This window comes from Perna viridis, chromosome 12, assembly GCF_037379345.1.
Source record: "Perna viridis isolate PV_CMFRI_1.1 ecotype Kerala chromosome 12, ASM3737934v1, whole genome shotgun sequence".
In the NCBI taxonomy this organism is placed as follows: Eukaryota; Metazoa; Mollusca; class Bivalvia; order Mytilida; family Mytilidae; genus Perna; species Perna viridis.
Window position 1 is genome coordinate 26,121,272 of NC_142456.1, and position 25,800 is coordinate 26,147,071.

At 32.6% G+C, this 25,800-nt stretch overlaps 2 protein-coding genes and 1 long non-coding RNA gene across 7 annotated transcripts; 1 reads left to right on the forward strand and 2 right to left on the reverse strand.

Moving 5' to 3' along the window:
- Nucleotides 1-1,252: 1,252 nt before the first annotated feature.
- On the reverse strand, nt 1,253-5,430 carry LOC148601835 (solute carrier family 25 member 35-like). The gene is made up of 3 exons (XM_088554671.1): nt 4,769-5,430; nt 4,339-4,557; nt 1,253-3,366 (listed from the first exon to the last, which is right to left on the reverse strand). Exons 1-3 carry the CDS (start codon nt 5,165-5,167, stop codon nt 3,037-3,039), a joined length of 948 nt encoding a protein of 315 aa, XP_088410797.1. The 5' UTR covers nt 5,168-5,430; the 3' UTR covers nt 1,253-3,036.
- LOC148601836 (uncharacterized) lies at nt 5,286-9,300 on the forward strand. The gene is made up of 2 exons (XR_015916997.1): nt 5,286-5,425; nt 8,861-9,300. It is a non-coding gene; the product is annotated as an uncharacterized LOC148601836 (long non-coding RNA).
- On the reverse strand, nt 8,731-25,333 carry LOC148601837 (uncharacterized). Of its 5 annotated transcripts, XM_088554664.1 has the most exons (17): nt 25,163-25,332; nt 24,436-24,482; nt 21,549-21,912; nt 20,587-20,718; nt 19,902-20,077; nt 19,185-19,370; nt 18,729-18,810; nt 17,816-17,893; nt 16,667-16,800; nt 16,014-16,083; nt 14,848-14,941; nt 13,897-13,983; nt 12,955-13,032; nt 11,724-11,889; nt 10,267-10,400; nt 9,530-9,638; nt 8,731-9,226 (listed from the first exon to the last, which is right to left on the reverse strand). In XM_088554664.1, exons 3-17 carry the CDS (start codon nt 21,860-21,862, stop codon nt 8,790-8,792), a joined length of 2,277 nt encoding a protein of 758 aa, XP_088410790.1. In that variant the 5' UTR covers nt 21,863-21,912; nt 24,436-24,482; nt 25,163-25,332; the 3' UTR covers nt 8,731-8,789. The 5 variants fall into 5 exon arrangements, with proteins under 5 accessions (XP_088410790.1, XP_088410791.1, XP_088410788.1 ...); XM_088554665.1 differs by lacking the exon at nt 24,436-24,482 and having other exon boundaries at nt 25,236-25,333; XM_088554662.1 differs by lacking the exon at nt 24,436-24,482 and having other exon boundaries at nt 21,549-21,909.
- Between the last annotated feature and the right edge of the window lie 467 nt (nt 25,334-25,800).

The following is a 25,800-nucleotide window of genomic DNA, read 5'->3' on the forward strand; positions in this document are numbered from 1 at the left end:
GTGCAATGTGCAGTACTTTTAACGCAACGTCATCAATTATGATACCTGGGCGAAAGACTTGCTACTCAGGGTGGAGAACTCAGTACACCGGCTATATAGCATCAGGTCATTACCACGAGACTGCATCCAACTATATTTGCGTTGATAGTAATCCTGAATACATTCAAGGAGGCAAAGTCAATTCTAATGGTCGTCTTTTGTATAAGAAAAGTTTTACCGGAGCGTTACCATGTCCTCCATATGACGATGGACAAGCATTACAATGTGTAGTTTGCTCCAAATAAAGCATGAATATATGACATGATCTTATTTACTTAATTTGTTTCCAGTACCTGTTGGAAACATATTAAATAGCCGGCTGCAGTCCTTATAAAAATCAGACAGGAGCTTGTCAAATGTAACGAGAATGGATATGGTTGAATACGTCAAAGAGACAACCCCACCATGATGACAAAATGTCAGCTGAAGGCCACCCATGGGTCTTCAATGAACGACGAGAAACCCTCTCACCACAGGGTAGGCTCTAGCTGGCCCCAAAACAACATTATGCACAGGTACAGCAAAATAGTTGCCCCTATAGACTCCAGCAACATAAAAGTAAGCTGAAACTTAAAACAAAATAATATATATACAGAGGCCAGAAATTCCTGACTTGGGACACGCGCAAAAAATGCGTGGGGTTAAAGTACTTCGGCGTGATCACAACCATCCCCCTTTTATCTAAATTTTGCCACTGTGAAAAACAAAATATTACACAATTAAATACACCTCAAAACCAGTTCAAAAAGATCCGAGTCTCTTGTCAAAACGGGAATAAATAAACTGATTATACGTTACATAAATGCACAAAGGACTACTAGCATTTAATTGACATACCAGCTCCAGACCAGTTTATACCTACAAAAAGCTATGTCATCATCTTAATATCAATCCCAATTCTTTCCATGCGTGTCTGATAACCACGGGACATCATAAGTCATACAACAAGCCATACAATAAGGACACAACCCGTGTCATGCCGATGACTGCAAACCCACCAAATTCACTTCTTATCCTTGCTTTTAGTATTTAGGAACAGTTACAGACCAAGGAAACAAGTCTTAGTTTGTCATTCGGCTGTTGGACCTTTGAGATCAAAATCAAAAAGATTCTGTGTGAAATTGGCACTTTGCAAGAGTTGTCGTTCTTGCTTTGGTTTGATTTGGTTGATTTTAGTGGGAGATTAAAAACATAGTTTTCTCAAAAATACAGATCTGAATACAGCAACTTAATTGTTACGTAAAAATACCGGTATAGCATAAATTACAGTAAGTTTAATTTAAGCACACTGTATAACAACGCAGTGTAGAAGTCTAAAGTAAACTATAATGCATATACCGATGCCTAATAATATAGCCGTTTTTCTTGGAAAGTTTTATTTAACACTTATACGACATTGACAGGGTACGAAACTTCTTTAAACGTCAAATGATTGTGCAATTACCTATATTCATTGGGAACCAATTGTCGTGGATTTTGTGGTTGACACAAACCACGAAAATAAATTCCCGACAAAATACATATTTTCCGTGTGGGAACGTCAGTTCAGGAACCAACTATTTGTCTCCAATCCACGAATTAAAGTAATTTCACCGTATATAATTACAGCTGATTTTAATCAAATTTACAGCACTTGCATCTTCCAGGTAACAGTTTCTAAGAAAAAGAAAACTGCAGAAATCAAAATAAATGTTATCTACTAAGTCTTGTTATTTACAATTATGTCTATTATACACAGTATGATACATTCGAATAAACCTTCTTTTCACATTTTATATTGTTACTTATATAAAATTCTTACTTGATACTAATCAACACTGTTGCACACTTATTTGTGTTTGGTTGTACATGTATCATACTGAATTTACATTTATGAATTAACTAAAGTATTATCTGCTTATTATGAAACTGATGGTTCATTGGCAGACTATTTATATATTAAAATAGATAACTTAGTACTTGGATATATTCAGGAATTGCACAGATCTGCATTTGTAAAGTAATAGATTAAAGAAAAAAGATATAAGTATCCATGCGAATATCTTGCTAATGGGATATTTTTGGACATTTTGGGATGTAAGATTACATCTAAGTATAGGTTTTAAAAAATATGAAGAAACAAAATATGGCAGAATCGTGTGGTAAATGTCGTAAAAAATACCCAAGCTTTAAAAAGCAGGGAAATTCAGAGACACCTGATTCTAAACACATGCTACATATGCAAAAACATGAAACAGAGACGAACCACATACATAATGTAGATAAACAGAACACACGAAACTGACGCACGCGCAGTAATGGAACTCGTCATATAGCAAATGAGTAAAATTTAGTTAACGTCAAGTTCGACCAATTGTCCAGCCGATCGCTAAATGAAGATATAATTCTTATCTTTGAGATATAAAATGTGGACAATAGATTAAAATACAATTACACTTATCAACTGAAATTAAGAACAACTAAGACAGCGTCCAGTTCGGTGAGTTGTGAATTTAATTATATTTGTCATCTGTGGTATATGCACTTTACATTGGTCAATATACTTGAAATGACACGAAACTTCTGTAATGATGATATATATCAATAACGACCGAACATGTACCAGGGCTGGCTTAGAATATTATATGGAAGTAGCATCTACTAAAAGAGTCCTTGTACAAATCACATGCACGACAGTAACGAATTACCTGTGAAAAGTTTACACCATACGCTACTCATGTTGGTATTTTGCTACTTAGAAAGGGGAGTTTGTAATCGGAACGTCAAAACCATCACGTTTCATAAAGTTTCGATTTCAAACTCATGTTTCTGAGTAGAATAAAGTCTAGTTATGAAGCAGAAGAAGACGAAATAGTTGTCTCAACAATTTCAAATTTCGAATAAATCAAGTAATCCTTGCAATTAGGAATATTTTGAGATTTATATAACGGAAAACAAAATTTAGAGACTTGGCTTTTTTACAAGTATTTTTTCCGTGCCGTCTTTCAACGCTAAAATTCAACAACTTGTTTCTATCCTTGATATTTTCCATTTGTAATACAAATCACGAAAATAATCCCAAAACACTAAACACAAAACAGTGTGGGGCCAAATTCGTATCAGTGCTGGCTCCCATCCTTTGTAAAGTCCAGCAATACCTTCGCTTCTGAATGTTTTCACGATACAGTCTGTGATGCCTCTGTAAAACAATCCTTTTCCTGTGTCGGTAGTGCCTTGGTTGTATAATCTTATGCATACGACGTCGAAAGGCGTCATGAAGAACGCCAAGCTGATTCCTCCAACCATGCTGGCAACGACTGGGGTCATTACACTGTTCTCTGGAAAGATCTGGAGGGGAAATGAAGATGCATTCATTAACTCTTTTAAAGGTAATCCTATAGTAATCCTTTTTGGGATTCGGTGCGCTGGAGATATTTTTTTGTTTTGTCCACCTGTTGAGGACTAATGCTACAGTACAGGACACATAAATAGAGGCTCTCATGAGCCTGAATCGCCCACCTGGTTCATTTTTTGCCTTTCCGGCGCAATAAATCTAACAAGAAATCCGCCTACAATTTGAAACCGAGAGACTTAATTTTGTAGGCTACATTACAATAGGGAAAGGTACACGGATATGGCGAAACGCAACAAATGCACCATTTTATAGAAATAGTAAATACAGAGATCACCAAAACATCTTCAACAAGTGTATACGCACCTTTAAGTAAGCTCTGAAAGGCACCGACAGCAAATGTAATAAAATTCACGATACCTGAATGGTCAAAATTCTTCAAAATCAAACTAAAAAGTAATATAATAACGACACAAAGACATTTTAATGACCAACATCTGATGACTGTGGACAGGCGCATGAAATCTGTAGTTGGGGTTAAATTTTACAAGGCCTTGATCATCTTCCTTTAATGTAAGGTCAAAATGAACTCAAACAGCAAACAAACTCACAAGAAAATTCACTCAATAATACATCCAATTTTATACATTACGTGTATCCCGACGACAAATGTTCAATACTTTTTTGATATTCCTACATCTTTGATCGCCATTTAACTGACAGATACTAAAGTAAATGATCCCAACAAAATCAGATACAGATTTATACATTGTGGAATAAATGTATTATTTAATATTCATCCCATAAGGAAGGTTTACAATAGATTTGTCTTGACGTTGAAAAATTTACTCATGGAATATCTGTTATGCGGAACTGAAATATTCGGTATATCCGTTAAAATCATCGCTCGTTATTAATTTATCAAAAACAATGAATTCGCTATTTACACTAACTGTAAACCAATTAACCTGATTATATATCAAGATTTTCTTCGTGGTGGTAAATGCACCTAGTTGTGCAGAAGAGCCTATTGCGCCCCTTAGAGTTCCACCGCTGACACCTCTCCACAACCCGAGAATGCCCTCTTTGGAAATTATTTCTTTCATAGCTTGATACATAGTTCTGTGTTGATGTTGGTAGCCGACTGCAATCTTAGTGTCCGTTTTGCATTGTATATGTGTTTTGATCTGTAAAAAGGTTTTAAAGATCATGATAATGAAAACGGAACAAATGCAGTCACGCCAATACCTACATACAATTACGTGTTTGTGTTGAATTATGTAAATTTGAAAATAATATGCGTTGATGAAAATTCAATGCTTTTTAAAACTAAAAATATAATTATAACGAAAAAATACAAGTAGTGACCATCATAAAATTAAACTAAGGAAGGCTCACCATGAAAAATGGACTTCCAACAGCATTTCCAAATGCTCCTGCAAATCCCGCGGCAAGCAAGTCTTTCAGAAACCCACAGAGAATACATTCATTATCCTTTGTGAGCCCCATATCAATTAAGATCTGATAAGATCCAAGACGAGGCCCATTCATAAAAATCTGATATCCTAGCGCAGGCACCAGTCCACTCTGGATTCCTCGAAGGCCGTCAAATTTTGCAATAGTATACAAAGCGTGGAACGTATTTCTGTAATAAACAGTGTATTGACCTTTGTTTCTCAGTTCTCCTTGTAGTTGCATTCTTGTTTTTACGACTTCCAAAGGGTTTGTAAAGCATGCTGCACACACCGCTGCAATAGCACCGAGAGAAAACTCTGTCCCGTGATTCAATTTCGCCATAGTTATAATGCATTAACACTACTTTCAACATCAATCGAATTCTTTACATTTTGAACATGTGACATGCAAGACATAACTAAAAACTTGTAGTAACAAAAGGTCTAATGATCAAGTGGTTGTTCAATGGAGAAGCCATTTACAAAAGACTGTCAATTCAGATGAGTTTTCCGCAAGGTCATTCCAGATCTAACAGAATGTTAATGAATTCCTTGACACACACATATTCCCATTGTGTAACAAGTAGACATTGTATAAAAGGTCAGTATATGTGATATAAATTGTTATCAAATACGATTTAATCGAGTGATAAGGTATACCGTTCGGTCAAAAATAGCAATTGCACAAGGAAAACAAATAAACTCATTTATAGACAAACAACTCAGAGGTTTCAGTTTTTAAATACCATCAGTTGTCCTACCAAAACTTTTTCTTCTGGAGCCATATTGAAGATGTCATTACTTTTACTTGTGAATGGCTGGGTAACACAACGTGCGAATTGCGACAAAATTAGATAAATGTTCTTAAAGCTGCATTAACTGTCAAATTTGTTCAGTTCTGATTCTACTGAATTTTGCTGATTAAATGAAATAAGTTTGTAGTAATGCGTAGAGCATACTCAATGTACACTTCCGCGAGGAAAATTCTTTTATTCTACCCAAGCCCCACCTCGCGGAATTGTATATTGAGCATGCTCACCAACTTACACACAAAACGGTCTATACTCAAGGCGAGTACGCTGCCTTCAGACCACAGAGGCGGTCGATCATATGGGGGAAATGTATCACTTTCATGGGAAATGGTTACTAATTACCACAGAGAAGAAGAACTATTCGAATAGAACCCATACACTCTTTTCAAGCATAGATGATATCCAGTTTTATCAGGCACGGTCCATGTTATTAGCGAAGAAGGGAGCTGGGATCTTTTTGAAAAAAAAAATGTTTGGAAAAAACATTTTTTACTCATCCATGAAAAAAAAAAGTAATTATATATTTTCCCATTACATAACAAGGCGGATTTTCAAATAAAATTTATGTTTTGGTTGCTGTTTGAATGTAAATAAAAATTTTGCACGTGAGCGAAAACAAAATTCTTATCCAACATCACCCAATTCCCACTAGGATCAAAATGGTTTGTGCCTTACCCATTTGAAATACAGTAAAACATGTCTAAATTAGACACTTTTTAAAGTCCCTTTCTATATATTAGATGTATATTATATTTGAACCTTTGTAAACTGACACCTCTCTACTGTACAAAGTGGGTTTGGTTTTGACAGGTTTCACCGTATTACTGCAATAAAAACAGTCAAAATGTACGTTAACAAGGAAGCTATATGTTCCCACAACCACAAAAAAAAGTTGAAGTGCAAAAGTCCTGTAACTCCTGTAAAATATGTCAAATCAAAATAACTACACAATATGATCAAATACAAATGGTGACTAACAATCCTTCAAAATCTGAACAGTTCCTTCCACATGTTTGACCAGACAGACAGACAATGCATAGTGGCGGGAAAATAAAATTTCAAGAGCAATAAATCTGTGGCAATTTGTAAAAAGTTTGACAAAAGCCCTACACTATATAACCAAATAAAGACAAAGATACAACTTAAAATAAACACCCAATAGTTGTTCATGTTATCAGATGACATTTTATTTCATTTTTTTTTCAATCAGACATAAGCTACATTTTACATTTTAAATGCAAAGTTTATAAATGAGTACATTTTTTACCATGGACTAGCATTATTAGGCAAAATAATAATAGTTAATGCCAAAATATGGCAATAGTAATAATTACTGCAAAAATATTGTGATAATCATGATTACTGTCAAATATTATGATAAATCACGATTACTGCAAAAGTATTACAATAATCATTACTGCAAGATATATCGATATCAATTCAGGACACCAGGTTACATTGACATGTACATACATTGTAATAGACTGAAGCACAGGTTTAACTGCAGCAGCATTTCTATTCAAAAATGCATCTTATGATAACAAATATCCCAGCATTCTGAAGTAAAAAAAAGGGGCCACAACTCCCTCTTAAAAAATGCCACTAACAAGACCTGTACCTAGAAATTGTAAAGGGGGTTTGGAGGGGGTTATTTGGACCCAATTTTAACAGTGCTTCTCCAATTTTAAGCTTTATAATCCTAAATAATTGAGTTTTGTTTACAATATATGTGGACAAACTACTAGATAAACAGACAGCCTAACAGACAGGGTGATTCCTACATAATTATACCCCTAACCTTTGTGAATAAGCCAGAGGTGGATCCAGAGATTTTGAAAATGTGTTCTCCAGAAGGGTTCAAGAAAAAAGGGAACTCTAGGCTAATTTTTGCTCATTTTTTTTCCAAGTTCTATGCAAAATAAACAAATCCCCCCCAAAAAGGGAGTTCAGACCCCAGGAACCTTCTCCTGGATCTGCCACTGCATTAGGGTATAAAAAGATCATCAGTCAGTAATTCAATAAGACTTCACATCTGAAAACATAATTACATGTACTTAAAACCTTATATTCAGATAATAAACACAAGTTGAATAAATCTAAAAATATCATTTTACATATAACAAACATACAATATATTTTACCATTTATCATCTAAAGTTTCAAACCTATAAAATAACAAGTTAAAAATTATATCACAGCTTGGAATATCTAATGTAAATTCAAAAATTATAGTGATGCTGGTTTTTAAGCAGTCATTATAAATGCAGACAGGAGAGGATACATGCATGTCAAAAACCCAGAAACAGATATAGACACATAACCAGTATTAACATTTGGTTGTTTCACTTTGGAGATAAATTATTTATATAGATAATGTATGAATTAGTACTTTGCAAGAGTTATCATTCCTGATTTGGTTGGAGTTGGTTGATTTAGTGACAAAATGTATGGTTTTCTCAAAAATGCAGATCTGAATACAGGAATGACTATTGTTAAATAAATATACATAGCATATGCGGACCAAAAGGCATAATTTTTTCTGTGGCTATTTCTGCACCATGACTGACTTGTATAATAAGCAGTGTCTGAACCTTGTATGGACTGGTACTTAAAATCACAGAACAACCAAACTAAACTAATATGACCTCTGAAGAAAATAAAAATCTGTCTTAGTCAAGCATTGATAGAACTTAATCTCTGTTATTTATTTGCAAAATAATTGTTAATGCCACTACCAATCAAAACTTGGTTTTAGACCCCCCCCAAACATCTGATAATACAGATAATGTGTAATACATTTCATCAAAATCTTTTCAAAACATTTTTACAGCACTTTATCATAAAGTTTAAGTTAAAAAAATTGTGTTTCATATTTTTATTTTTAAGAGTACACATGCTTCTAATTGAAGTAAAACAAACACATCAAAAATGAAATTGCTTTGAAAAATCACAAGTGAGCATCATATATTTAGTTCCACATAAGTGTTCGTATTTTGTAGAAAAGAATCAAAATTGAAACATTGCTCACCTATACCCACATTTTCTTGAAAATGTCTCAAGAACAAGAACTTAATTTTGAATGGCCTGACTGGTAAGTATGATTTTTCCTGAATTTACAATTGAACCACTATTAAACAAAAAAAATAGAACACATCATTTTCTTCCTAATATGTTAGCAATCCTTTTCCTGGTGTCAGCTATAGAATTTCCTTTAAATTTTCCAGGGGGCTTTGCAAGTTCTCCAGAATATGATACAGAACTTTGTGCTGTACTGACAGTTGATGTACTAATGGCAGACACTTCTCGAGGATGTGATTGTTTAGGTGGAGTTTTTAATGGATTCAAATTTCTACTAGTTGTTGTATAAGTACCCTGTCTGCTCAATTTAGAATTTGATGAGTTTTGTTTATTGAGTTCCTCCATTGATGGCCGCCTAGCACTGTTAAGGTCACTCATAGAATTTCTAGCACTGTTTAAATTTTCTGTAGCTGTTGTGTTGTTGTTCAATGTACTAACAGATTTTAGAGACAAGTTACTGTCAGCTGATAAATGTCTCTGTACACCTCCACCGCTGGCATTGTAACCACCAGCTGAAAATGTCAATGATATAAAAAAATAAGTGTGACATTCATAATTAAAGCTGCATGAAGATGACATTATTATATACCCCTAGTCACATAACTCTTTAATAATGCAAAAAAAAGGCTCTGAAATCAAAGGTGTTTACTTAAATCACTTAACCACAAAAATGAGAGACAGACCACATTATACCATATTGTTTAAAAGATTTTTCAAATAGCATTGAATATGATGAGTGGGAAGACTCTAGTGATTCAAAAAGGAAATTAACAAAATTAAAGTAAAAAATAAGCTATTTTTTTTCAATAATTTACCTGGAGGCTTCTTGAATTTAAGAAGCTCTGCCCTAGCAGCACTCAAAGCTTCTGTCAGTTCAAATCTTTCTTCGACTTCCCTTTGTACTGTATCTTGTAAGAACTTGACCTACAAAGTAAAATATTTGTCACCAATCAATCATCCATATTGTATCAGTCTTCAATATTCAGTAGAAATAATTATGACAACACTTTCCAGAGGTGTCATGATATTTGTTTTCCTCCCTAACTGCCTGATATTTCATTTAAAAAAAAACAAATGTAAAAGAAAAGTAATAAAACTCCTGTCAAATGGAAAAACGAAACAATAAAACACATGAGCTGATCATATGGTCTAAAAGGGAAGCAATCACTGGTTTTATGAATCTTTGACTGCATCAGATCTGAAACTGATCAATGATCAATGATGGATTGCAAATATAATTGCAGGAATCTGGTCAGGTAATATATAAAATTTGTTACAAGCAGACATACACACAAGATAATATACACAGAATACAATGTTTCCACCTAAGAAATTGAGCCTTAATTTGATTAACAACTGTTCCAAAGTCCGATACTACTACCACAACAGAGTTGGGGCTAGTAAAATAGCTTTTCTTTTTAGTTTACCTTAGTAGGTGACAAGTTTTTAGGTACAGTTGTCTTTAGGGACAAATAGAAATTATTGCCTTCTATTTGATGTTATACTGTGTGATTCATTGTATTGTGCAAAAGTGACACATAGTCTTAATTACCTCATCTTTTGTTGTTTTCAGAATTTTGTCATTTTTCTTAAGTTCTTCCCGTGAATCTTCTAAATCTTCCTGAGCTTCCTTCAACAGTGATCTCATCTCTGCTAACTTTTCATCACTTCCATGATCTAATCGAGCTATACAGAAAAAAAAGCATATTTTAACAAATCATGTGGCAGGTTTAATCATACATTCAAAAGGTTGGATGATAAAACAAAAACAGCAAACCAATGGAATTAAGTGGTTGGAACACCTTTTCCCTCTGTTTGAAAATTTTGTACATATTGGGCATATCTGGGGCAAAAATGAGCAGATGAAAGTCTGCAAACCCTCTTTTATAAATTTATTTCTGTCCCACAAAACCAATAAAAAATTTCCACTTCCTCTTCTGTTACACATAATGAAATTTCTGCTAAATCCCTACTTAATTATAATACTAAAAACTTGTCATTTATTTTTTAATATTAAGTTAAAGCATAAGATATGTTATCTAAAAATTTATAAGATACAAGAATTGTGAATTAGTTTTCTGACTCAACACTTCCAAACATTCCAAAATAATGTATTTAAAAAAAGAATGTTAACAAAGCTGGATCATTCCACTACGTTAATATATTTATTTCAAGTACATAAATCTTTCCAAAATGGTGTTTAAATATCTTAGCCTAACTTTCTTTTTTTAAACTTAAAAGAAAATTTCTGTGCAAGGTTATTTATACTCTTTATCAATATTTACTTCTTCCAATTTCTTTGCCTGTAGACCCTTTTAATACCAGAAAGGTGGTTCAAGTGCGAATGAAATTTAAATTTTCAACCTTAAAAATCAGTCTTTAACGCTGTCTTTAATCTTGTCTTTTTTCTTTGATTCTAATGATGCAAATAGTCAAAATAAACTTTCAAAATGGTGGATTTTTTCATACCATGTTTCACCCGCTGCCTGATTCTTACAAACTGACACTTAAGTCATGATTATATTTTGTAAACGTTTTGGAATATTTTTTTTTCTTTTGGCAATAGAACACTGTTATTTTGAAAATTATTTATTTATCAAACACTGTAAATGTATTAATTTTAGCAGTACACTGATTTTCGCTATTTTTCAGTTAAAAGAAAATGCAAAAAAGAGAACCTATGAAATTGGTACTTTACACTATATAAGGCATATCATTTTTTACAGGCAGAAATTGATATCTGCATATATGTTATTTGACAGCATCTGCGAAAATTAGCAACCATAAAAATTAGTATGATTACAGCACAATTGAAAGAGAGAGATTGGTACATCTACACCTCTTGGGCTAAGATTTCATTTATTTAGCATTATCTTTCCTTGGGATTTCTGATGACAGATTTTAGATTTTCTATTTCTTGTTTTTGAGAGTCTTTTATTTCTTAGCATATCAAATCAAATACTTGCAAGATATTTCAAGCACAACTGATACTGAAATTTTTAACTATACCTAATCTGTCCTCCAAATCTCTGATGATAGACTTAAGACTTTCTATCTCTTTTCTCAGAGAGTCTTCCATTTCCTGAGCCCGTATCTTATTGTCAGCCAACAACTTTTGTAAATTTTTTATCTCTGCCCTGTACTTGTTTTCGATGCCACTCAATTCAGATTTCAACTTAAAACAAAAGGTGATTAATTGTGAAATGCATGCAGACAAAGTGATATATTCTGTGAACATACTGATAATACAGTTTATAAGAATAAACAAAAAGTGGAAATAAAAGGGTGTAAAACTGTCTGATCCACCGACTTACATCAAAATCTGGTCCTGAAGGAGATAAGCATACAATTACATGTAGCTCTCAACATGCAAAGTTAGATTATCACTCTTTGTAATCAACTATCATTTGGATTTTTGAGCACAACTATATGACCCCCAACCTTCATATCAAGTTCCATCAATATTCAATTAACATTTTTGAAAGAGTTGTGCTTGTATGGATGAATGGATAGACTTACAGACACTGTGATTCCAATATACCCTCCCTATACATATTTGAGAGGGCATGGACAAATTTATTTTGACCTCTATTATAAAAGACAACTGACCTATGATGTAGTATAATTGCGTATGGTTTTCCATATTGGCTTAGTTGATGGTCCGAGGTCAGCCATATTATTGCTAGCCGAGGACCAATTTAACTTGGCCAATATGGAAAACCTTACACAATTATACCTATATTGACTAACTAGTCCAATACGTCATATGGACCTAGGCCAATATGAATTTTAACCAGGCCAATATGACATATTGGGTGGGTTAAAGCTATATTGGACAGCTAAATCCTGTATTGCACACTTTTGTATTTTGTATTGTATTGACAGTTTTGATCAAATTTGGGCTAATATTCAAATGTTACTCAATAATAAAGAATATTAACCCTTGTAAATTATGTGAAAAAAAAAAACTCTTACACATGCCTGATGAAGTTTGAAACATAGATGCGTACTAAACTATCATGCATTTTATTGATGGACATTTTTACCATGAAATACATTTGAAAAAAAAACTCCAAAAAACTGACAAAACACAACACTTTTTTTACACATATATGTGATATTATATGGAACATTCTAATTTAACAACTAAGTTTGGTTGTAAATTCCCTTCATGCCTGATTGCAGGCCTAAAAAAATAGTATCGTTAATACAGCATTAAACAATTAGATTTTAAATTTACCATTGATTCCTGATTCTTTGTTGAGTTTTGATGCTTTTCAAGAAGTTCTTGATACTTCTGTTTTTCTATTTGCATCTCCTAAATTATGAAAGAAACTTATCATTTGAATACCAAGAATACATAAACTATGTGCATGTTTGGGTTTTTGTTTTCGTCAAACCTGATCATTCATACTATATTTTAAACACGTACATGTAGCAGATTTTAAGTAGTACTCCAGCTAAGGATCATGCAAAATGTGATTCATGGGTAAAAAAGCCTACATATTTTTATTTTTGATATTTTGTTTGAAATGTCACAGTAAAGAGAAATTAACATGTGGTTTTTCATATAACCCGTGCTCTTAGGAGATAAAAATTATATAAAATGCAATGTAGATTTCAAAATTAAGGGAGATAACTCTGTAAATGACACTCAAATACAATAGAATCTACTGGATTTTTAATGTTGAATATCTACTAAGAGCAGGCAGATTGGAATGAATAATTACACATTTCATAGTATAGACCCATAAAACAACTTATTACAAAAATAAAAATATGTAGCCTTTTTTGAGGTGTATCACATATTTCAGATTTTGCATGATTCTTACAAAGACTGTTACTTAAAACTCTGTGTATGTTATGTTTTGTTCATTCCATATGTAATATCTTACAAAAGTCGATGATGTTATACAATAAAATTTTTCAATTTTAGGCTAAACAATATGCAGTTCAATTCTGCATGATCTATTTTTAGTTTGTAACTGTGCAAGTGGAAAGATTTAACTGTATTTTAGTGAATTTGATTTAACATGACCTATAAGTGGTTTTTATGCCAATCAGAAAACAGCAGAAAAAGATATTTATATAACAAAAAGTAGCAATATGTTAATACTGTAGCAAATGTCATCAAGTTAATATCTCTCTCTCTCTCTCTCTCCTCGAAAATTGCACTATTTACCATTACAAAGTTCTCAACAAGTCTATCTTCCAAAGCTTTTAGTGCTGCCTGATGCTTTTCTCTCTCTTTTCTCAGAGCTTCTTCAAGCTGCAAGTAAATTACATTTTAAAAAATTTACAAAATACATAACTACTATGAAATTTTGTTTGGATGCAAATAAATTTTTTCCTGAGTACACAATCTGTGTCTTTATTACCATTCTGATATTTACCTTTTATAAAGTAAAAATGGTACAAATGGTGTATGCTATGTCATGCTAAGAATACCCCCACTCAACCATTTTTGTCAAATTAAATCATACAGTTAACAGGAAGTAAATACGTGAAAAAAAAAATGGAAAGGGGCAAGATGGTACAAATCATCGTGCAAAAGCAATATACCAAATATTTAATCATTTCCTCCAATAATCTACAAAATATGGTACAAAAGGTTCCATTATGTACCACCAAAAAAAAAAATCGCTAAACTGTATGGTAAACATGAAATAGAAAAGAAAGGAATCTGGAAAGGGGCAAGATGGTACAAGTCATTATGCAAAAGAAATAAATCAAATATCTATGCATTCCTTCCAATACAAGCTAATAAATTGTTATAGAAAAGTGTAACAGACAGACAGACAAGGTGATTGCAATACAGGCCCCATTCTAATGAGCGGGTGTATAATAAAGCACTCTTCAACTGAAGGATTTGTTCACTTGATCAACTTGGACCGCTGTTTGGTTTACTCAGGTAGAAACACTGAAACTGATATGGAAGGACTTCAGACTGTGTCAGGTTTATACTGGGTTCAGATTTAATGAGGATTGTGTTTTCACAAATTATACAAAAAACACACAAGCTTCACAGAAAACACAAAAAGCAGAGTTTTATTTTTGTAAGTTTCCCATATAAAATCAAATCTGAATTTGAAATGTTATGAGTAACTTTAATGTTAGAAAAATCAATGTCTACCTTTTCTGGCCATTTCTCAGCTTCAAATATTTTATTTTGAAAACTTTCTCTAAGTTGCTCTATCCTGTTCTGGTGAGATGTAATCATGGCTTGTCTGCAATACATAAGTGTTTTTTCACCTATTTACAGTCAGCGACTATTTTATTTTTTTTACAGTAGTAAAAACTAAATTATATTTCATTTCTATTTGAAGAGATATTGGAAAAAACTTTGTGAGACAGTGTATTTGATGTATTTTCTAATAACCTTGGCCCAAATGTCTGTCTCTAAGGCAACGGTGGCATCTTAAGAAGTAGGAATAGTCACCTCTGACTCTGACATACCTTAACAACTTAGAAATGTAAGCACCGTTTGTAGTGGAAGCTGGTATTTCAATGCACAAGAAAAGGAAATTTATAATTTTAAAATTAAAAATGTCTCGTTTGTCATATATTTTTGTACTGAGATGACTACTGTTGTTAAATTCGAGGTGAAGATCTAAAAATGATGTGAAGGAAGCCGTGTCAGTAGTCTCTTAAATTTCTAGTTCTGGTAGATAAAAAAATGTAAGCTATTCTCCAAATTTAGGATTATTAATGAAGGACAATATACCAATATACGAAATTAAAGGATCTGGCCTCTTAACCTTTTTGTCTTTCACAAGATTTTGAAGAAACTCCAATACATAACAATATAGAAACAGATTTGCTAAAAGGGGCACAATTATAGCCAATTGGAATGCTGATACTTTGTAGAAAAATTGTCCAACCAAAAGAGACAAATACATATGTTATCGAGGAGGAACTCAAACATACTGATCACGTGTTACAAGGTGAAGCAATTTTTGCCTTTTTTTTTTGTTGTGGTAAAATATGTAGAACAGTAACCTAAGAGAACAAATTTGTGATAATTATCATTCTTCCAGTTAAATGCTACATGGATGATTTCTTTTAGACAAGTTTTCAATTTAACATGGGGCAAGCTCACAGGTGCAACAGCAGCTGGCTGGCATTCCACCTATCAGACACATTATTTTGACTTCAAGCCAATCAGTTGTCACTCTATCTCCACAAATACCACATGCTGAGCAGAGAAGCAGTGAAAAGCAGTTTTAAAGTTTTTGGTAGGACTCTGAGACTACTGAGTAGGTTCTTAATGAATGAATGATATAAAAAAACAGTTTATACCTTTCAGATTTTAGTTGTTCTATTTCTGTCTTGGCTTTGTTCAAAGCATCTTTCAATTCCCTGCTTTCAGCTACAATCAAATATATAACATTTGTCAAAATTACACACATCTGAAAGTTAATATAATATTAAAATACTATAACTTCAGGAGGTACACTGTATTGTGTTTTTTTTTCATTCTATCCAAAGTGTTGCTACTTATATAATATATACAGTTCAACATATCTATTTTTTAACAGGGAAGATGGAGACAAAAAATCTTTTCCTGAAAGCCATTGAGAGATAGTAATAAGTAGATGAAAAAAAGATGGCAAATTGATTTTTATGAACTCAATAATACATCCCAAGGTCTGATCTTGAACATGAAGCATGTCTAAACTGAACACTGAATGAAATGAAAACCTGTGTAAACCAGACTTTCCCTGAAACCCCATTAATTCAGTTTTCGTGCACTTTGAACCTGTGTAAACCAGACATCTATCAAAACTGACCAAAACCTTCAGAACAAATGGAGTAAACTTTACAGAGGTTTCACAGTATAATATTAACTCTACACTAACAATTACAAAGATAAGACAGGCTACTTGACACCTGGGTGAGTAACTCTGGTAGGATGAATATCCAACTCCTTCATATTCTGTATCAGTACTTACTGACAGTAAATGTAGCTTTCCTATGTATTTCTTCTTCTTTCCTCTGTTGTTCTAATAACCTATTTTCTAGATTTTTATAATCTTTCAGACTACTGGAAAGTTCAGCTTGCTTCTTTCCTAATTCCCCTTGTAATCTGGAATTAAGTACATTGTGAAAATTACATATGGTGTAGCATTCTGTGTTTTTATTGGTTCTTATGAACATATGTTTTTAAGGATATACCGGTATAATGTGTGCGTGAAGCGATGTTCCTAATTTTATGTGTATTGTAAGTCCAATTTTTTTTTAATATATTGAAACTAAACTTCTAAATAAAGATCCAGATTTAAATTGTTCGTGCTGTACCATATAATTATTTGATAGTTTTGATAAGAAGTTTCTTCAGAACACTAAATATATTACACAAAAATTTATTGAAAGTCTGAATTACCATCTTTTCATACTTAAATTCTGCAGAAGATTGACACTCCATTGATGATTATCTAAATCTCGACACATGACAATGAAAATTGGATCACAAGTAGCCAGCATGCAACATTTACCAATTACACTAAAAACTATATATAACTGAGCCAATCGACTGAGGAAATGTTTTGGTAGGTTCAAAAACCATAGAAGTTGATAGGAAGACATTTTACAATACAGTTGGTTAATATAGTACATTGGGATATTTTGGTCGTGGTTTTATTTTGGTTTACCTGGCACCTCTTAAAAAAGCCGAAAGTAAATCAATTACCATGAGTAGCAGACAAATGGTATTCCATGTTTACATAATAATTAAATTGACCCTTGGCAGCATTAGATTTTTTTTTAGGAAAATTAATAATCATTTAATTCCACTGTGAAGAAAATGCAAAAAAAAACAAAAAACTTTTGAATGCACCAAAATTAAACATGCACATTTTGACAGAAATCCACCAAAAATCCAATAATAAAATATCTAAATTTACGGTATGAATTACAATATGGTTAAATCAAACGTTTTACATGTACATGTATAGAAATAATTCATCTGTTGAAAAAATTTCAACAAACATTAGGAGAAGATTTCATATAGCTTACAAGTTCTTGTCCCTATACAGGCTGAAATAATCTTGATTGCAGAGAAACACAGAAATTTTATCATAGTAGAAAAGAATAAGGAATACCTTTGTATTGTCATTTCTGCATTCTGTTCTTTTCTTCTAAACTGGCCCGTTAATTCCTCAACTTCTTGATTTTTATTTCTGAAAACAAAACATACTTGACTACTTGGGTGTTTGTCTTTTGAACTTTTTCCCCCAGCCTTCACTCTGTATTTAAAGTTGGGTTGGGCTGGTATCAGGCTAGATTTAGCCAATAGTTCATAGGTGTTATTGCAAAATATGGAGCGGTTGATTGCCAAGAAAAAATACATGGACCGAAGCATAGGTGAGGTCCATTGAATTTTCTTGGGTAACCAGTCAGTCTCTATACTGCAATCTGACCCAAAGTAACATGACCTATTTGCTACATTATATACATATATAGTTTTCTCTGGATTGTTCATGTGGAATAAAAGAGAAAAACACTCAAAACATCATTAATACAGTATGACATCACGTTCTTACTTTTAAAGCGAGGCAGTCCATATGATGTTATATGGATAGGCAGTAATATATAAGAAAGTAAATAAATTAAGTATAATGTTTCAAATTAGGTTTCATGTATCCTGGTTGCCATTCAGTTATTTTCTCAAGTAATAGGATATAAAAATTAAAGATTAAGAGTTTCATAAATATCACTTAAGGTGCCATATACTGTATGGCTAGAAAAGTGTGCTAATGGCACAAGAGATCAAATTATTAAGTTAATTACCATATTTTATACATGGAATCATAGTAAAAAAATTGTTGCTTTAATTATTCACTAGCTTAAGAATAAACATAATCATTGCTATGGGATTGATCACATCAGTAAAAAATATAAAAAAGTGTAACTTCTCCTAGCTACACATATATACCATTCATTTCATTCAGAAATGGTAATAAAACTATTCCACTAACAAAATATGATCTTTTACCTCAAGAGTAAAAAAAATACCTGAGTTGGTCCTTAAACTGCTGAGATTCCATAGTAAGACTTCTACACTTAGACACAGCCTCATCTAATTCATGTTGTAAATCTAATTAAAATTAAGATGAAATGACATTAGACAAAAAAAGTGCTACATTTCACACAGTGATGTACTCACCCTGTCATATGTGAAGCAATTTAGTAGCAGACATGCACTGGAGCAAATCCTTATGACATCTTTCAAAAACATAATTTCATCAAATTGTTAAAAAAAATGTTTTGTTACCTCCATAAATCCCTCTTAAAAACTGAATAGTCAGTTGAAAACATTGTACATCAAATGATAATCCCTTTAAGGATTCAGTGTCACCCAAACAAACCAGAAAAATTGCTATGGAACACCAAATCTCAAATGGGATTTATCAGATGAATTCTATAAATTTATCAACTCTGTGTTAACACAAATATTTACACTGTAACTACCTCTTGTTTTAGTTTCAATATTAGATATTTGTTGCTGTAGTTTGTTGTTTTCTTGAACTAAATTGTCTAGTTGCTGTAAATCTTTTTCTTGACCTTTGACCCTCTCTGCCATGGCAACACTTGCCAACATGGCCTCAGACTTTTCAGTTTCTAAGGTACTGATCATTTGGGCAAGTTTACTTTTCTCTACAAAAAAAAGAAAGTTGTATCTCATATACCAGTTCAGAAGGCAAGTGATTGGCTGCAGTAAAAGATAACTTGATGTTCTAGACAATCATTTTTACATAACATAAAAATGGAAATTAATAATAACAATAAAAAAAACAATCAAAGGAATATTAAACATTATATACACATAAAATCAAAACCATATTTGATCCATACTAATAATTGCATGTTCTATTTATTAAAAATCTTACTGAAACAAAATTATTCTTATATCAGAATCCTACAGATTCATAGATCTGTTTACCAAAATCTTTTATTAAATGCAAAATTATGTAGTTAAGACAGCACTGTAATATTATATCTTTCCATCCATCACAATCTTACACTCTGGTGTTCTCAAATTCCTGTACAAACTATGAGGATTCTGTAAAATGTAAATGCCTTTGTAATTTGATTTCTATGGATAATAAATTAACAAGCATACAAAAATCTGGATTTTCTTTAGTACAAAATAAGGGTCTGTTTTGTTTTAAAAGATTATAATTTTACCATTATCTTTTTCCTGACAGATCTGTTTAAGACCATTAAACATAACTGTCATTTCTTCTTTTATCTTCCTATTTCTTTCCTCTACAAACTGGTGAACAGAGGAAAGTTCTGTTTTCTGTTCACCGATTCTATTCTTAATCTGAGGCAAATGTTTTTCTAAAACACTGTTTCTTGATCTAAAAATGAATTTTCAAACGTTAATAACTAAAAAGATCAATGACTTCCGGATTGTGCTACAAAAACAATAGGCATTCTCAAAAGTGTAACAACCAAAGAATATGTATATCAGAGAAAAAGTGACTTTGGTGAGTTTTTGAGCTGCTCATTTGCTTTTGTTACTTTGTATGTATGATTTTAGTTACTTTATGTTCTTTGTTGTGTATGTCTGTTTTCCTTGTCTGGTCTTTGTCCCTGGATTACATTCTTTTGATTACCGCTATAACCTTGGTTCCCTTGATTACTCTTTGATATGCACAAATCACCTCATGTCTAGTTTTACATTGATATAGACTACTACTTCACACATTTAATTAATTTGCATCATTAAAAAAACTAAGCCGGGTTTTTCCAGACTTTGTTGGAAGGACATACATGTAACACACATGTGAGAGAAAATTTGTTGACAAACATACATTTTGTTGTAGAACAAAAATATGCAAAGATACATTTGTAAAATAAAAATTACTTTAATTTTTGCTGAAGATCATCTTTGAGTTTTGTTGTTTGTTCTAAGTTCTTCACCATTTCATGGTTATGTTTCTGTAGCTTTGCTGTCATATCAGATTCATTCTTTAAACTCTCTTCAAGTGTTGATACCCTGAAAATGAACATTAAAGATCCTTGTAAATGAAGCTTATGGAAAAAAAACAATTTATGATAATAAGAGCATTGTGTGGAAATTTTAGGACCAGATCAAGAGATTTTGGAATGGGGAAGGAGTTCCTGATTTGCATAAAATTAACATTTTTCTACAAAGATTGGGTTCTAACCCTTGTAATGTCATTACATGCAAAATTGCTTACACATGCACTTTATGTAATATTATCAATGTTTGTATATTTTCTCTGTAACTGTTTATAGTTTATGAGAATAAAGTAAAGTACAAAAATAAAAATTAGCAGTCGCCCTGTAGTCCATGGCTACTTGATTTTGAGCTGGGCTACTGAACTTATGGGTAAAATTTGAACATATAGAAAATATAATACAAAAATATGGTCTGGGCTAATAGGTTTGTGCTTTTTTTTGGGGTAATTTTGTTTTTTGTTTTGACTACATGTATGTGTTGTAATTTTGGTGTTCCCTGGCTTTGTCTTGTCAGAGGATTACTCTTCCTTTGTGCCTTAAATTTCTATTTCTTCTTCTTCTTTCAGAAGTGATTAATAGAAACAAAAATTGATTAATCAATTTGAACTGTCTTGAAATTATCCTTGTATGGTTACCTGTAATACTATGCTGAGTCTAGTAAGTTAACTAAGCACATGCATTTTACAACCAAATTTTCTTATTTTTAGCTTAATACTTTTACTTGAAACAAAATTAAAACAATAAAGAAAGATCAACAAAACTGAGAACAAAAGAAGTAAAATACCAAGTTTAGATTTATGAGCATAGTTTACATGGTTGAGAAAATGGTGAAGTTGACCTTACATCAAGCTTTTGTCACTGACAACATTCTGTAGGTCTGATATTTCTGTCTTTAGTAGATTAACTTGTTCTTTCAACTTGTTCTCTCTAACTTCACAACCTCTCAAATGCTCCAATTCTTTTTCAGCAGTCTTTAACTTTTCTTCCAGCTTCTTGATCTCATTATGAATTAGGTAGCTTACACCACAATATTTGCACACAGTATCATCCCTATCCATTTTCTTAATTTCTTCAGGGAGTGGGTATTGTGGGTCATACCGCTCAAATCTCTCCTGGGCTTCTACTTGGTTGTCTGACATTGCTGTCGCAGTTTTCATGGTATGATTAATTACAATGTGTGTGTCCTACAGTATTACCGGAAATACTACTGAAATATATTTTTATATACATGTTTTAAGGGGTTAAAGAATTGCAGTACTGCTCAGTATAACAAAACTAAAAAATTGTGTTGATAAAACCTGATGACACAGACAAATGTACACTGTAGGTGAATCTGTGATCATGTGATCCTATACTAACATATAATTACTATATAATAAGTCAGTGTTTGCCAAAATCTCATTCAACAACTATTGCTGAGGTAATAAATGTGCCACTTGGCAGAATTTATCAGTGTTCTAGCTAGGATTTGAAAATAGAGGGGTGCAGGAAAGAGGGCACTTTAACGCATAGCATGTTTGTTTTTTTTTTAAAAAAGGGACATTGATTTTGTATTGTTGTGTTAAGTCAGTAAGTTGTATTTTTATTGCTTACCTGCCAACTTTTGAAAATGAAGGTCGCATCATAATTTGCAAACTGAGTAAATTTGACTGCATGATTGATATATGCATGACACCCTTGTTGTATTGAAAGACCTTTCTCAGATGACCAAGTGCTTTTAGAAATATATATATCAGGGATTTAGCCAGGATTTTCAACCCATTAGTCACTTTTGCGTAAGACTAAATCTCAATACTGTTTTTTCTTTTCGCGTCGCAAATTTATCAGCATGCATGTATATACATATACTTATAACAACTATATTATAAATAATAACATGTTTATTTCTATTTCAGCACTGGTATATAAATAACAGATAATTAATATTAATAAAAAAATATATAACAACATACAGTTTCTACATTAGCAACTATTCATGAATAAAAAATGCAAAAAAATACTTTGTTACTGTGTCATACATATGTGTGTAAAAATCTAAAAATTATATACATCAGCTACTATTGTTGGCATGTGTCTAAGAATGTAAAGCACTGTTTACTTGATCAGTTATGCATAAACCTCCTGTCCTTAGCCATGCACCACAAAGTCAAAGCCCTCTTAAAATCAAAGGAACCCATATCAGAAGGATGGAGACAAACCTTAAGAAGAGTGTTCACTGATTCCACCTTCAACCTATTCCTCAGACTGGTCTTGATCTATATATATATATATATATATATATATATAGAGAGAGAGAGAGAGAGAGAGAGAGAGAGAGAGAGGTAATTAAGCTGAAAATGTATTACTGAAGCCTTAAGATCCCTATGAAAGAGTTAAGAATTCAGTTTTGATATGATCAGATTGTTGTGTGGACAAGATTTGTCATTGTTCTTGCACTGAGGTAACTTGAAAATATTTGTAAAATTAATTGTGCAGAAGAAATTAATTATTAACCAGTGATTGGCTGTCCATAAATTTGTTATAGATCCAATCAGGATTCATTTTCTACTTGTCAATCATTATCCGATAACCCTGGTCAGCTGATTGATCACCTATAATTACCTGAGGTTCACCTGAGGGTTAATTACATGTACGACAGGATGTAGTTAATGAAGGTGACACTTCTTAATTGGCTTGGGGTAATTTATAAACAAGAGTGGAAATCTTAAAGGGCCATTCAGATAATTTTAAATGGGCACTAAAGGGGTACTCAATAGGGGAAGAGCAGCGTGGGCATGATACGGGAGGGGCGCGGCCCTCTCCATTTTGCCCTAGCTAAGACACTGTTTATACATGACGTGATAGAAATTTAAAAAATTTACAAGATCAAAATTTTGGAAATCAAAACCAGATTTTAATTTTCATGTAAAATACATGTATGTTAGTAAATGACATACAAGATTTCAACCTGACAGTTGTTAGAAATAAGTGTTTGAAGTACTGTGTTCTGTGGTGAACAAGTATTGCTAAAATCTGATTTTGTATAGCACATCATACTGACCCCCTCCCAAACATAATATCTAAGTAAAAAAGATGAGGATTGCAGGGTCAATGGAAAATCAGACTGCATTTTACATACATGTCCATCCACATTTATTCATTGGTGATGACATATTATCAATCAAATATTAAAGTTGACTGGCAACCTTATTCTGCTTTGATGCTATAGGGCAAAGGAGAAAGGAAATTCCGATCTCTAATGCAAATATGTAAGTAGTAATAGCAAGCATTGCAAAACAGTTTGAGCTCTACGTTCATTACACAACCATCAACATAAATTTCAATTTCTCCATTCTCCACAGTAGAGTCATCATTTTCTTCCGTTTTGACTCCACATAATAAAAAACTGGGATAAAATTGCTTCATTCCAATTCTTTCCATTTATTTTTTCTATACATGTATATCACTCAAATGCTTTATAGCGAGCGGCGCAAAGCGGTGTGAACTCTATGATTAGTATGTGTATTTTCTAAATTTCCGTTAAGGTTCCCCAATATACTAACAAAAAAAGTCATGTCCCGGAAGTAACAAAAAGTGACTGTCCTTATAGAAAAAATTCATCATTTCCTTCAATCAAACAAATAAAAAAATATAGGTTAAGATTACGTTTCAGTAAAAATAAATTCATCTTTTCTGAAAGAAGTGAATGATATGTTTATAAAAACTTTGGGAAACATGTGGATGTACGTACTTGTATCTCCGCTGTTCCACTGTTGCTGTTGTCAAGAACCTAACCGCCTCGGAAAAAATATAACTCCAATTATATTATCAAAATCAAAGCATAGGAAAGATAGGAAAGGCAATCATTTTCTTGTTTGGAATTTGCAGCTGCTGTCTGAATTTTGTTTACATTACTTCTGCATAAAATATTCCCACTATCTGCAGAAAACTGTTGTATTTCCAGTATCTGTACAGATTGATCTGACAGGCCAAAACTGAAATGAATGTTGCTAAAGATGCCCTTAAGGGATAAAAAATGTAAAGTATTGCAAAATGCTATAAAGTTATATTGATCATTCTGACTGCGAGGGAAAAGGGGGTATGCTCATGGGTTTGGTATTTTTGGGGAAAAATTGTTAAAGTTATTCATTTATTGAAAAAAAATCCCCCATTAATTAGCAACAAAGTTTTTCTAATAATAAAATTGATTTTGCTTGCTGCTAAAATATAAATAAAAATATTGCACCTGCGAAGCAAATATTTTTATCCGCCCCCCCCTCCTCCTTTCTGTAATGTCCTTTCTTACGAGTCTCGCACAGACGGTACATGTACGGTAAAGCTCACGGTGCTCGCTTATTTCGTCAAGGTGCAACTCCATTTCATATACATGTGTATTTGTACAAATGTATGCAAAAACTGAACATGTGAATGCAATGAAAACTGGACGAAAGTCTGGTCTCTGTTATAAAAGATCTTACGATTTGAAGGGCCGCTGGTCAATATGGCTGAAATCTGTCTTGTAAAATAAACGGAAGAAACTGAAATAATTACGTCAAGTTGTTCCATAATATGCTGGAATGCAATTTTTTCAAGCGTTATCGTGTTTTGACTCCATTTTGAAACTAATGAAAACAATGTCATCCGGGTACTTTGTAAATGAAAATATCTAACAAACATGCAAAGACGGTAAGGTCTGATTTCCGAACTGCAAAACTTAAATCAGAAAAAAACCTTGTTTCTGCATATAAATGCGTATGTGTAGAAAACATAGAATAAATTTTTCAAATATACTTTAAAAATACTTGTGTTATTAAAAAATGAAAATGAAATAGGCCTAGTTTATGACGAAAAATATTTTCCAACAAAAGAACGGGTCCAAATCCCGGACCCCGAGACCATACACCCACCATGCAAAGGGATATTTTAATTTAAAAGTGGAATGCTATTATTTGCTAATTTATGCAAACATTCTGAGCCAACTTAACAAAATCTTCCAACAAAAGGGGGTTCAGACCCCTGGTTTCGCCCCTGCTCCAATTATTCCCCGAAGAAAAAATTCAGTATTGCCCCTTTTTGCTATAAATGCATTTTGAATATCGGCAAAAGAATACCGAAG

What these genes read in the sequence shown, in the direction of transcription:
- LOC148601837 (XM_088554665.1), bottom strand. Translation starts at nt 21,862, where the DNA reads ATGAAAACTGCGACAGCAATGTCAGACAACCAAGTAGAAGCCCAGGAG. An exon ending in TATTGAAACTAAAACAAGAG is followed by an intron (nt 18,811 to 19,184) that starts GTAGTTACAGTG and finishes AATTTTAATTAG; the next exon opens with ATTTACAACATGAATTAGAT. An exon ending in CAAAGAATCAGGAATCAATG is followed by an intron (nt 11,890 to 12,954) that starts GTAAATTTAAAA and finishes TTTTGTTTTAAG; the next exon opens with TTGAAATCTGAATTGAGTGG.
- LOC148601835 (XM_088554671.1), bottom strand. Translation starts at nt 5,167, where the DNA reads ATGGCGAAATTGAATCACGGGACAGAGTTTTCTCTCGGTGCTATTGCA. An exon ending in TTGGAAGTCCATTTTTCATG is followed by an intron (nt 4,558 to 4,768) that starts GTGAGCCTTCCT and finishes ACCTTTTTACAG; the next exon opens with ATCAAAACACATATACAATG. An exon ending in AAATCTTGATATATAATCAG is followed by an intron (nt 3,367 to 4,338) that starts GTTAATTGGTTT and finishes TTTCCCCTCCAG; the next exon opens with ATCTTTCCAGAGAACAGTGT.